We start from the raw sequence: 13,372 nt of genomic DNA on the forward strand, positions 1-13,372 counted from the left end.
GCTGTGAAAATCCACCAAAGAATAAAAAAGAGACGTACTCGTGCAGCCAAATGGAATGTTGTTCCACTTTCAATTGAAATGGCAACGATGGGCTTTAAGGATTTCACTCACCAGATTATGGTTAGATGAGACATGGATTTACAGTCAATTCATTCATTGTCCAGCTTTGATGATGATGATCTTATTTCCTTAATGATGGGAGCGTTAACATCGGCGCCCCCACGCAACAGTAAGCTGTCCAGCACTGAAAATATTGAGTTTTTTTTTTAAACCACCAACCTTTTTGTTTTCTACCATTTATCTTAACAGAAGTCACCTGTTGCCTTAAAAAGACTTTATTTGTGTCAATAGAATTTTTTTTTTCTCTGCTGTGGGACTGTTCTCGTTCCTCGCCATCTGGGAGCGTTTTGGGCTTGTTGCCATCAAGGTCAAGTTCAGGGGCTCTGATCTCTTCAATAAAAAAGATGACCTGACAATATGTTGGTTTGACTTCACTTTGCCCCAACTTCAGCTCTGAGTCACATCGGTCTCTTCAGGCTTCTGACGGCTAATACATGCATGTCTTGAACCTTGAACGTCCCAGAAGCATCCATTCCGTTTCTCCAGGTAGAAGTACAGCTCTATCTAAATTCATCTTTTTGTTTAGGGTTACATACATAAAGCCCGTTTTACCCCCCACTGTAAAACCTTAAGCTGTACAGCTGCATCACAACCACTTAACGTACATGACGACGTCCGTCGTGTTGCGCAATGGTTACAATTTTGAATTGTAATTCAATAAATAATACAAAAGTAGTGGAGATCTCACTTTTATGCTGCTATATGAACAACAATGCAATGACATTTGGATTCCAAACACTTTAAACAAATAAGATTCTTTTTTACATTCTAACAATAATATATGTTCACTAGCAAGTGTCCCTTTTAGAGTGAAGTGGTCCTCCACAAAGTACACAGCTGGGACTTTTTAGTCTGTGAAGTCCATGTTTGTACTGGATTTCTTTTGGAGACTTTCAGTGATGCAGTTTACAAATAACTTCCTGTGACCCTTGGTCTGGCTATGTATATTCAGAGCCATGTTTTCTCACTAAAAAACGCTTGGCAAAATAGACTAGTCCGCCTCATGGCACTGCTATTGGATTATAGGGTTTCTCCAGCTAACAAGCGACCCTGCGTTGAAGACGTGCACCTCCTGCAGTCTGTTCTGCTGTGAGACTCTTCCCCTGCAGAGCACCTCGTCTCCTGTTCCAGTGCGCTCACGCTTTCTGTGATTGGGTTTCGTCTCACTTTAGTAATTTGTAGTGTTTGTTTCATAGTTTTCTCATCTTTAGCTCCGCTCCCCATCACTGTAAGTAGATGCTTCACACCTCTGGCTGTGTACTGAATTGGTTTGCATGCAGGAGGAGCCCCGAGCAGCAAGACTGCGAGATAAATGGTTTGTAAGCTAATCTCCTGTATAGCTCACGGCGTACACGCCGTCATTTCCCATCATGCACCTTCTTAATAACTGAAGACATTCTTCTGCACTTGTTTACTTTCATTCCACATGTGGGCTTGTTTTCTTCTTCTCAAACCGATGAGTTTTTATCTTATTGTTGTCATTGTAGCCATATTAGAGGGATTTTAAGTTAGATTTCCTGTATGGCATCGGAGGTGTATGAAGCTTCTTCTTTTTCTTGAAGCGACAGGATGAAAATGTTTTTTGCTTGTAACACTAGCAAACCCGTTACTGCTGCTGTGCCTTTAGTAGGTTAGCTTAGACGCACGGTCAGATTAGTCAAGTTGACAACGTAAATACTTTTACTACCAGGATGACAAGAGCCTAAACAGCCAAAAACCAAAAGCTTGATCACACGGTTTATATTTACTGATTATATTTAATGGTTTCTTTTATTATGTGACACAAGAATGCGAGTAGACGTGATTGCATGTGGCCATAACGCGCAGCACATGGAAACGGGCCAGTTGCCTGGCTGCAGGGAAGTGAAGAGTTTAGTTGTGACGTTGGTACCTCCACAATCCAGCAGCAGCAGTAGTAAACCGCGGTCAATGAGCCGACACGCTAAGGACCGCCGTTCGCTAATTTATTGTAATTGTTCTAATAATGAATGTTACGCATCCAAATGACTCCAAGCTCAATAAAGCTCCACACGGGGCCCCCGGCACAACACCCACCGAGTGTGGAGTCAGCCGGATCAGATGGACTGAAAGCATATTGCTTAGTGTCAGATGGATGTGCTCTTCTCTCACTGCTGCAGCCATGTTCGGTTTGGGTTCAAATGAACCTAAACCAAACTGCATTAATGTGAAGCAGAATTACAGATGGACTCACACATTGATGAGGACAGAAAAGAACCGAACAAATAAATGACCAAGTTTTCCCAATAGAGAGACAGACTAAACAAACATTGGCTAGTCGGCATGTGAGCCTCAACGTGCGTGTCTGTGTGTGCGTGTGTGTGTGTGTGTGCGCGCGTCACGGCTGGCTGGCTTTTATCTACCGTAGACCCGCAGGTCCCTGGAGGGAGACCAGAGGACTCATCTGATTCACTCGCAGTTTCATCTCTGACTGCAAATTAAACCGCAGACACAGATAGGAAGGAGAGATCTGTGTTTTTCAAATTAAAATCCGTTTCTGCTTAATCCTCGCCAAAAGATTCTAGTCTAACATTTTAAATGAACCTGAACCCCCCACCCCCCTCCCCACATCTCACCCCCTCCCATTAACACGCACCAGCTGCAGCTCTCACCATACAGTGGGAGTATCTCACACATCAGACCCCCCCGCCCCTCTGCGCTCTTTTGTCTCTCCTCAGTTAATGTCTGTTTATGAAATGCAGACGATGGACTCTGATTTGATTCGCCGTTCAGCGGACCTGATAATTATGATGAATCGCTCCCCCGCTGCACGAACGTGCTCGGGGACGCTTCCCTTCCTCCGTCCCGATGCTGCCGCCGAAGTTCTCGGCGCCCAATTTGGCCGCAGAAACACTGACTGACTGGCATTGATTTCCGCGGCGTAGCAGAGTGTGTGAGATTCAGTTCATTAGGGTAGTTCAGATGGTGTCTGACAGGCTGTCAATCTCCGAGGTGCTCTGCACTTATTATTCCAGCTTTTTACATGTTGTGACAAACGGACCCATCTGCTGTCAGCTGTATCCGTAGCAACTAACAGGGAAGGTTTCCTACTGTTGATTCATTTCAGCGCCGCACACTTTGGCGCAGTGCAGCAGGGCGCCGCTCTGAGGCAACCTCTACTGACGCCACCGCGCCAAAGCACCTTTGGTGCTGTCATGGCAACGGGGGGAGGAGCGCTGTCCACGCGGGCTAAGTGCCGTGGCATTCACTTTGGTGTTCCACTGAGGCTTGACCGGCGAGGGTTGAGTCAGCAGGTCGATGGACCCGTCACCTTGGTCACGCTGCGGACAGTGCAGAGCGCACGGCGTTTGTGTGATTGTGCTGTGATCCGTGTGAACTCCACAAAACTGGGAGGACGCATGAAATCGCTGGTTTCTCAACCTTTTAGGGTTTGGTACCTCGTGTGCGCCCGTGGGGACGAACCGACGTGGTCACATATAGGGCGACGTATTGGTAATGGTCTGTCAAAAATGAGCGTTGCCGATTGTATGTTTGGCGGCCCAGAAGGCTTCCCTCCGGGAGGACGGTGTACGACGTGTTTGTAACGCTGGTGGCTCTCAGTAAATGAAATGTGTTGTCAAGTGGAGACTCAATCTCCGCACTCTTTGCTGAAGGAGGAAACGTATCGTTCAGCGGTTCGTCTTTTGTGACTTGAGAATTCTGAGCAGTGACATACAGGATATTATTAGTCAAAGCATAGCAGAGCAGATCGGGGGATCTTAAACATCTATTTCACATTCACAACCAACCACAGAGTAATTATTTGCTCTTTCCATCACTATATTATATATCTATAATTATATTTAGGTATATCCAAGCCTCTACATGGAATATTTGCTTATTTGTCAACGAGCAAGCAAAATGTTCCACTGCTATATTTGGATGGGTCTGAAGGAGTATGTAAGCAGTACATTTCATTGTATACAGTCACAACATTACTAATGTTATCTTGACTAAAAGGAGTTGGCCCAATGTTGCATCACCGACGTCAAACAGGTTTTCCTCATCATCAGCGTACCAAAGGGACTTCCATTGCATTTGAACCCGTCCCACACAGTGGGAGCAGTGTGCTACCAGTTGGGGGTTGGCTCGCATCATTACTGTCATTAGGGCAAACGAAGGGATGTGGAAAAGCCATGTTTCTTCTTGTCAAGCTAGTCCGACCCAGTTGCCTAATTACTGGGATTCCGCAGAAAAAGGGTTGTAAAAGTTTGAGAAACGTTCTTTCTTTATACCTGATATACTCTGATTACTGAAATCTTAGTGACACAAAATACATCTTGCAATTGTTAAACACAATAACATTAGCATTTCTTTCTCTGTCCTCTAAACAATAATGTGATTCACGTTTATGTGATGAATTTAATGGCACTGTTTTGTATTTTGCTGTAATTAAAATCCTAACCATTAATTAAATAGCCCTAAACCAAACACTGTGCCTTAATATGTGTGTGCTCCTCTCTCTGTCTTCCTCCTCCTTCTCCTCTTGCTTTGCCCTCTCCAATTCTGTACTATTCTATTCCAACTCCTCTAGTCTGCAGATGACATAGGTGTGATGGTAAGCTTCATCTTAATCTCCTCTTTCCATTCCATCCATACATCCCGCTTTTATGTCCCCACTTTCTTCTTGTTTAGTGTCACCTGAATCTCAATAATCTCTCCACTCCAGTCTGCCTCGTCATGACTCCTGGTTTAATGCTCCCATCTGCCCACCAATCCAAATAATTCCATCTCTTCCTCCCACTTGTTAACCTATTCCATATAGGTCCCTCTTTTTCCCAATTTGCCGTATCCTGCACGCATATTTATCCTAAAATTATAATTTTCAGAATGTTGTGTAATTTCTGACACCTGCAGGATAATGTGGTCTGCGTCCATGGTCAATGTGTTTGTGATAGAGGGACAGAGCAAGGCAAGCAGGGACTGAATGAAACAATGCGCTGTGACCCGCTCAACATTCTACCCTTTTTAAATGGTAGAAAATGTGTGAAAATAGTAATTGGATGCCATCTTTACATCTCAACCAAAATAAATGTTTAAATACATTTCAGCTCTGCTCTGACAATGCATCAGCTCTCGCTCTGATGCATACATTTCTTTAAATGATTTTAACTAGCGCATCATAAAACAGGCTGCTTTTGCAAAGGTTAATATGCAAGATGCTCATTTCAAGGGTTGAACTTTTGTTTTCAGAGATGTCAAACACACGCTGTTCTCCTTTTGAGGAGGATCAGGAGATCAGTGAATTTAGCTTCTGATCACAGATCGTCTCATGTGTTTATGCTCCTGCTCCAGTAAACACTTTCACCTGTCCAAAGAATATATACCAACTCTAATTTCTGCTCGTTATTCTTTTGACCAACATTAGCTTGAATGTTGCTTAATTGTGGCATCCAATGATAATTGCAATGGGGCTACTGTGTAATGTGAGCCACAGCGGCCCTTCCAGCTTCCTTCTTTCTCTTTTTTCCTGTACGTGCCGTTCTCTCCCTGGTAGTTTGTTCCAATGGGTTTCACTTCAAATCATTCAATGTCCAATGAAGCAAATTCTGTTTGTGGTCACAAACGAGACCATAAGTGAAGTATTTTTGCCGTCGACTCCTGACCCGTGTGGAGAAGTTTGCTCTTTGACAGAGGAGGTCAAGTAAAAGTGTAAGTGTAAATGTGTGTAATGAGGAAAGATTACTTTTTAAATCCCTAGCTTCCAGCTATAATATTTCTCTTCACCGTGTTTAGGCTCCTTCTGTTGGCATATGAGCACGTTTGTCCGCCTGCTTTCACACACCCGTTCTTTTTTTTGGAGCATGCGTCACCAAAATGTGTCTGTCCGTCCGTGTGTTAAACCGAGAGGTAACACCCAACAGGATTATTGACCAAGATGAAAATGTAATCTGATATTTCAAAAAACAACATCACCAATATACCATATCCTTCATTAGTTCAATACTTTCTAGCAAGAAAACATTGTTAATCCTCTCCCTGTGTGTGTGTGTGTGTGCGCGCCCTCTCCTGCAGGCTGAGGAGCTACAGAAGAAAGATTTACGGCTGAAAGCATTGGAAGCCTTCTACAAGGAGCAGCTGGCACAGCTGGAGAAGAGGGTACAACATTTATACACACACACACACACACACACACACGCTTTCAAAGACTTCATTAGAGGCTTTTACAGATTCCCGAAGTTGCTTGTACTGTACACACAAACCTATCCATGCATACAGACCTACACAATGTCTATACATTTTGACAAACTTTACTTTTCGACACACAAATAAATGAAGAGCCACCAAACATACACACTGTACAATTGCACAAATTCTAAAATAGTAAGTAAATACCTGCACTTCAAAAATAGTTAACTTATTTAACGTGGATCAAATGATCCGCTTTAACCCAGTGAGAATTTACCACCCTTTCTTCACCTTTTTTAGTTTTTTCTTAATCCACTTCTTCTGTCTAATGGAAAGTTAAACTAAAGCTGGCACGATGTGCACGAGGGAAGAGCACTGTGTGTCGGTAAATGTCATTTCAGAAGGGATGGGCGATTGTTAGCCAGTCCGAGCGTCTCCACAGAGCTCTCACAAGCCCTTCCATCCCGTCGTCTGTCCGCCTGTCTGCATTCTAGCCGTCAGAAAAGGCATAGAAGCGGATATCAGTCTCCGCCTCACAAGACAGACCTTTACACGGGCTCTCTGGGGGAAGTGCTCGGGTGTAAAAAACTTTTACTGGATGTTGTGTGTGAAATCAGGTACTGCTCCCCGTGGCTAAATAAAATCTGCCCGCCGTGGGACGGGTGGGAGACAACGGAGTCGCGCGGGGGGGGAGTACCATTGCTGCCGGGTCAGTCTTCTTGGCTTCGGGTGGATTTCTCCTCTATTACAGAATTTGCTAATTCCTGAGGCTGCTGTGAGACCGAGTTTTGCATGAATTGTGTGTGCGTGTCAGTGGAGCTTGTGGGCGGCGTGGGCCATACACCACCATAAGAGGATACACGTCTTGGTCACTTACTCAAGCAATGGGCTTTTTTTCCCGGTTAAATCAGAAGTTTGGGCTTTCCGAAAACTACGCGGAAGAGAAGACAAGAAAAGAAGTCTTGTGTCTCCACAATTCCTTCGATGACGGACAAGCGCACACACTGGCTGACATCACCCTGGCATCAAATCTGTTCATGCATCGTCACTACACACATTGGAAGCGCACACACACACACGCAAGCATGCACACACACACGGGCCTTGGTGTCAGATGCCTCTCTATTTGCGGCAGTCTCATTAGTGGCAGGTTGGGTTTGCAGAGGGAGTAGAAAACTGGCAGGCTGACATACGGGCGAACAAGCTGTGTTTGCCGTTGGGTTTAGGATGTTTGTGGATAGACCTCTATGTTTGTGTGTGTGTGTGTATTTTTCACGCACACTGTATATTCAAGTGCACGTGTACTGTATATGTAACTGCCGGCTCAGTGTGTTCCCAGACGCCACCAGAAGCCACATAACGCCTCGGGTTTTCATCAGTTTGCCCGCTCAAAGTGTTTCTCTTGCCGCTCAGGGTTTAGATTGAGCTGGGCTGACTGTATGTTCATGTTATCTCGCCCTTGGCATTAACATATGTGCCGGTTAGGGATGCATCGAAATAACTTATGACACGTTTAGGTGCAGTTCAGGGCTGCGCGATACATCGCTTCGAGCAAGGCAAATTAACTTTACCGTCAACTACCTTGACTGTGGTTTACACCTGGCACAGTTTCACAGTCAACTGAAAATGTTTTCTCCACTTGTTACGTTCCTCCAGACAGGCAGTCCAGGCAGAGGAGGAGCAACAATATTTAAAATTCAACCAGGCCACTACCTGAGGAAATAAAAAACACACCCCAAAACAAACACATGACACGACCCTTAGGGTCGTAACACCACTTCTCAATGAGGGGGCGCCGCGCAGCGCACTTGGAAGATTCGACTCGGTTCCCCTAGTGCTTGGCTATCACATCGCAGGGCACGTTCCCTGTGAACGTCAGGGTGGGCGAGGAGTCGACACAAGACCTTTTAATGGAGTCATATCGGAGGGGAATTGGATATTGAGAGACATCAAATAACATTAAAATTGATAGTGATAAGTAATAATCTGCCTAATTCCTCGCGTCTCTTCCCCTCGCTGTCTGTCGTGCTCTATCGCAGTTAAGTGTCGTGTGACACTGGTGGAAATGCAGCGTACAGAAGGAGGTAATAATCCTCCTCCAGGTCTGACAGGTGGCTTGACGCACTGTCAGCAGAGGAGCCCCACGTAGCGCAACAGAAATATCTGCCACACACGCACAGTAAATGCTTTACTCAATTTTTTCCTGGTCGAAAGAGGAAGGGGACTTATTTAAAATGCCATACACACGCACATAAAAATATAACAACATACAGGCACTGCCAACAAACCACGTGTGTGTGTTCCTGCATCAATTGAGCCAGGTTGGCCTTCTAATCAGAACTCGTGTGTATCTGTATATTTTAATACCATTTCAAACACTTAATTTTTCTGCTGTGTTGCACTTTCTCATGGAGATGAATACACCCAGGGACCCCTGTAGGCCGAGTCAAAGTTTAACGCTTTCATCCTGTGAAAAGATACCCGCTCAACGTGCTGCCTGGAATCTGCTTATTAGTTTAGCTTGTTAGCAACATTTTCGACTGGATATGGAATTTCCTAATAAGTTAACATTACTAAACAAATGTGGCTTCTATTCAAGTGCCTCATTATTTTTGGCTCAACAACAGAAAAAGGACCTGTGTTCACTCCCCACCGTGGCAAACAGTCAGTGAGATCATTTAATTAAACTTAATTTAACTTCTCAAGGTGTGAAGGTACATCTACTTGAATTACTTTTTATTTTCCTCACAGGGACTTTTTATGTCTTGTAACTTTTAATCTTTGATAAGTTCCAGGTGGTTGGGCTCCACAGCATCTGGGCAGATGACAAACTAATTAAACCTGATATACATGGAATCTGTGCAAATCTATTGCCTCTAAACGTGGTGGCGGCTGAGTCTGGAGCTTTCAGCTAACGGCGCTAACAGCGCATAGCAGAAGGAAAATGCTGAAATGGCGTACAGTGTTAATATGAGGGGGGACCAGATGGTGGGTGCTATGACAACGGCGGGACACTTACCATCCGTAACCACCGTATTAGGGACATTTAGAGTATGCAATGTAAACAAACACACAGGGAGCGAGTAACGCGTCATCCTCTGCGGAGGTACCCATAACCCTGCTACATGGCATAAGGTCTTCAGCTGCTGTATTAATGCTGGGAGTCTTGTCTATTGCGCTGTCAAACTCACCGTGTTTGACTTCAATTCAAAGTTAAGGCAGGTTAACTTAGCATTGTATAGATACTGCAAAAGGAGAGAATGGCGAGTCTTTCTCAAAGGGAAAACCATCTGCCGAGTATTAAAACCCAGGCGTATGGAGCGCACAGATTCCAGGCCCCGGGACGACTAGAAGCAGTCGTTTGTACTGTATGTGTGTGTGGCACCCTGGACATTTTAAGGACTGCTACTGGTTGTTTGGATTGTATTGTTTAGTGCCATTCCCCTGTCATTGTATTATTTTATTGTGTTCAAAATCCCTGTCTGACTGTTTGAGTCTGGCTCTTTCTCACTGGAGTGGCTACGGGACAGCACTTGTTTCCGCCAGCAGGTGGCGGTAGCGGGTTTAGTAGGCGTGACGGGCGCTGTAACACTTACACAGAGCAAGTGACTCCGGCTAAAGTCGGAAGTACAACAGGTTGTTGTTGTTTTTGATTTTGAGTGCGCTGTCTGTGTTATCATTGCAGAATAAAACACCTGAACGGAGCCTGTCGCAGTGTGTGTGTGTGTAACATATTTGGCGAGCTAGCCAGGAGGACTGTATTGGACAACAGAGAGATGCAGTTCCTTCTTGAGAGACGAACCTAGAGGAAGAAAAAAGACAACAAGAACTAGACCAGCACAAGGCAAAGATGGAGCAACTTCAGGAGGAGATCAACGCAGCACTGTGGACTCTTGAGAAACCAGAACTCATCAAGGTGTGTCAGCATATAAAGTGCAGTGAACCAACTAGGGAGGGATATAAAGGACAGTCCCGTCGGGCACTAATTCGGTTGACAGAGAGCACTCTGGACGAAATTGAAGAAGGGGAGGAATCTCAGATATTTCTGCAGTTTGTCATGGATCTCCATCTATTCATTCAGTCTTTACAAGAACATGGTACTGACCGAGCAGAAAGTCATAAAACTGAACTAAATGAAATAGAGAAACTAAAGCAAGAGTATACACAGCTTCAGCAGGCTCAGGCAGAAGCGCGTCGTGTTCTAGAAGAGAAGATGGAAGTGTTGGGGACACAGTTTAGCACAACAACAATAAGGGAGAGGGATATCAAGCAGCCGGTAACACTCACAGCACCAGAAGTCATGCTGAGAAAAGATTTCCGGATCTGGGGTCAGATAGGGGAGTCTGGACAGAAGGAGAAATTATCTTTCACAAGCCTGACAAACCAAATTGAGTCTGGGCTCAAGAAGGGCTACTCAGAGACTGAAATCATAGAGGCTGTGATTAAAGCAGTAAGCCCTGGCCTTCACCTTCGAGACTTGCTTGAAGTCAAACGAGACCTCACACTTCCAACACTAAAAACCATACTGAGAGGGCATTACAGAGTGGACTCATCATCTGATATGCTCCATAGACTCATGAACATATTCCAAGACACAAAGGAATCTGCGCAAGGATTTTTATTCAGGGCAATAGAGCTCAGAGAGAAGCTGCTCTGGAAGTCTGGTGATGAGGATGAAGGGGAGCAGTTCAGCTCAGATTTAATCCAGCGAAAATTCCTCCGCTCATTGGAGACTGGTTTGCTTGATGAGGCAGTGAAGTTCCAGTTGAAGCCTCACCTTAGCAACCCCAGAGTCACAGATGAAGTTTTAATAGAGAAGATAAACGAGGCTGCCAGTCTGGAGCTGGAACGTCAAAACAAATTTCGGAGACACATTTCAGTGAAGGCACCAAGAGTAAATGAGATACACACAGATTCCAACACCAGTCAGTGTCCTCTGGCTAGTGAGAGAGAGGTAAATGATGCAACCCCGGCAAAAGGGGGTGTGCCAGTCTTGACAAAGAAAAAACAAGAGCAAGGACAGGGAAAAAGCCCTGATCCTGAAACTATTAAGCTTTTTGAAGGCCTCAAGGCTGATGTCCTCGAAATGAAGGAGATGTTCGATAGAACATTTGAAGCAGCCAAGCCCAGACTCAGGATCGATCCCCGGCCATCGCCTACAGCAAGAATGGCCAGAGGATGCCAGGTATGCAGAGAGGCTCACATCGGCGACACATGTAGACACTGTTATCGCTGTGGGCAGGAAGGCCATCTTTCTCGCGGTTGTAGGCAAACCAGAGTTACTCAGGGAAACGGGAGAGGGCTGCTGAGCCGGGACCCACAGTAGCCCACCCACTCTCTAGGCCCCAAGTAAATTCGGTTTCCTTGCAAAACTCCCTGTCACCTTCAAATACTCTCTATGCCACCCCACCGACAGACAGCAGCAAACTCCAAGGTGACACAGCTACTGTATATGTACCCTCACAACGTCAAAAAAAGCTTATCAGTCTCATCGGGAGAAGATGTCTAGTCCAGTGCCACCTTGACAATGTTCCAGTTGAGGCTCTGTGGGACACGGGAGCTCAGGCAAGTCTCATCAATAATGACTGGCGGAAACAACATCTTCCCCACAGCACCGTCAGGCCGCTTTCTGAGCTGCTGGGAGAAGAACCACTGGTTGCACTTGCTGCGAATGGTAGTGAAATCCCATATGACGGATGGGTTGAGATAGAGTTTTATTTGGACTGTTACACTCACAGAGAAAAGATACTCCTAGTCCCGATGTTAGTATCCAGTAACCCTAATGTTGCAGCACAACCTATTATTGGATTCAATGTCATTGAACAAGTAGTGGGTAAGTGGACCAAGCAGCCGAAATCACGCGACATACAGAATATCAGCAGGATCTTTTCAGTATCAGTGAGAACAGCCAAATCGATGCTAACGTTACTAAAAACACCAGACCCAAGCCAAAGTGTGGGAACAGTGCGGACAGGGAAGAAGGGAATATGCTTAGTTGGTGAACAGATAACTACTGCATATGTCAATGCGCTTGTTGGAGACCAATTTGCAGGAAAAAGCCTGTTGTTTGTTCCAGATAAACTGTCACAGCTACCAGAAGGTCTGGTCATCCAAGAGGGACTCGTTACAGTTAGTGAGGGAAGGTCAGTGAACATACCAGTCTCAGTTGCAAACACCAACAAACTTGATGTCACTTTGATCCCTCGCACCATTCTGGGACATTTGGAAGAAATAAAAGCAGTGTGTCCCATCACAGTGGAGTCCCCTGACAAGACAGCAGGCACAGCTGGACAAAACTCCTCACAACTTCCAATCCAGCTAAATCAGGTCATCAGCAACCCACAACAAAGTCAGAAGCCATCTCAGTGGGATCCTCCGGTTAACCTAGACCATCTCAGCAGAGAGCAGCAGCAAACTGTAACCCAGATGTTAAGAGAGGAATGTCATGCTTTTTCTTATGATGACGAGGACATTGGAAGCATCCCCACTTTAAGTATGCACATCACACTGCATGACACCACACCAGTTCGAAAGACCTACATATCAGTACCAAAACCTTTGCACCAAGAGGTAAAAGATTACCTCCAAGATCTGTTAAATCGTGGATGGATTTCAGAGTCACGGTCATCTTACTCTTCCCCGATTGTCTGCGTCCGGAAAAAGTCTGGTGAATTGAGGCTTTGCTGCGACTACCGAGAACTGAACAGAAAATCTGTACCAGACAGGCACCCAATTCCCAGGATCCAGGATATGCTAGACTCCCTGCACGGCAGCTCCTGGTTTTCAGTGCTTGACCAGGGCAAAGCATATCACCAAGGATATCTGGACCCGGAAAGCCGCTCACTGACAGCCTTTATAACACCGTGGGGCTTGTATCAGTGGAATCGCATTCCATTTGGCCTCAGCTCAGCACCAGCAGAGTTTCAAAGGAGTATGGAGGACTGTTTGAGGGGCCTTCGTGATGTCACCTGCCAGCCGTATTTGGATGACAACCTCGTCCACTCTCCTTCGTTCGACAGTCATGTGAATCACTTGCGGGTTGTCCTGCAGAGATACCAAACGCATGGTGTTAAACTCAGTCCACGGAAATGTGACGTCTTTAAGA

General features: G+C 45.4%; 1 protein-coding gene across 3 annotated transcripts in view; it reads left to right on the top strand.

Moving 5' to 3' along the window:
* chchd6a (coiled-coil-helix-coiled-coil-helix domain containing 6a) overlaps positions 1–13,372 on the top strand; it is a 56,102-nt gene that overhangs the window by 11,084 nt on the left and 31,646 nt on the right. For 2 of the 3 annotated variants that reach the window (XM_062563281.1, XM_062563275.1), the window contains exons 5-6: positions 4,673–4,696; positions 6,154–6,237. In XM_062563281.1, the coding sequence (XP_062419265.1) occupies positions 4,673–4,696; positions 6,154–6,237 (108 nt within the window). The remainder of the gene's footprint in view (positions 1–4,672; positions 4,697–6,153; positions 6,238–13,372) is intronic. The other variant, XM_062563278.1, reaches the window with a different exon arrangement.

Source organism: Pungitius pungitius, chromosome 1, assembly GCF_949316345.1.
Source record: "Pungitius pungitius chromosome 1, fPunPun2.1, whole genome shotgun sequence".
NCBI lineage: Eukaryota > Metazoa > Chordata > Actinopteri > Perciformes > Gasterosteidae > Pungitius > Pungitius pungitius.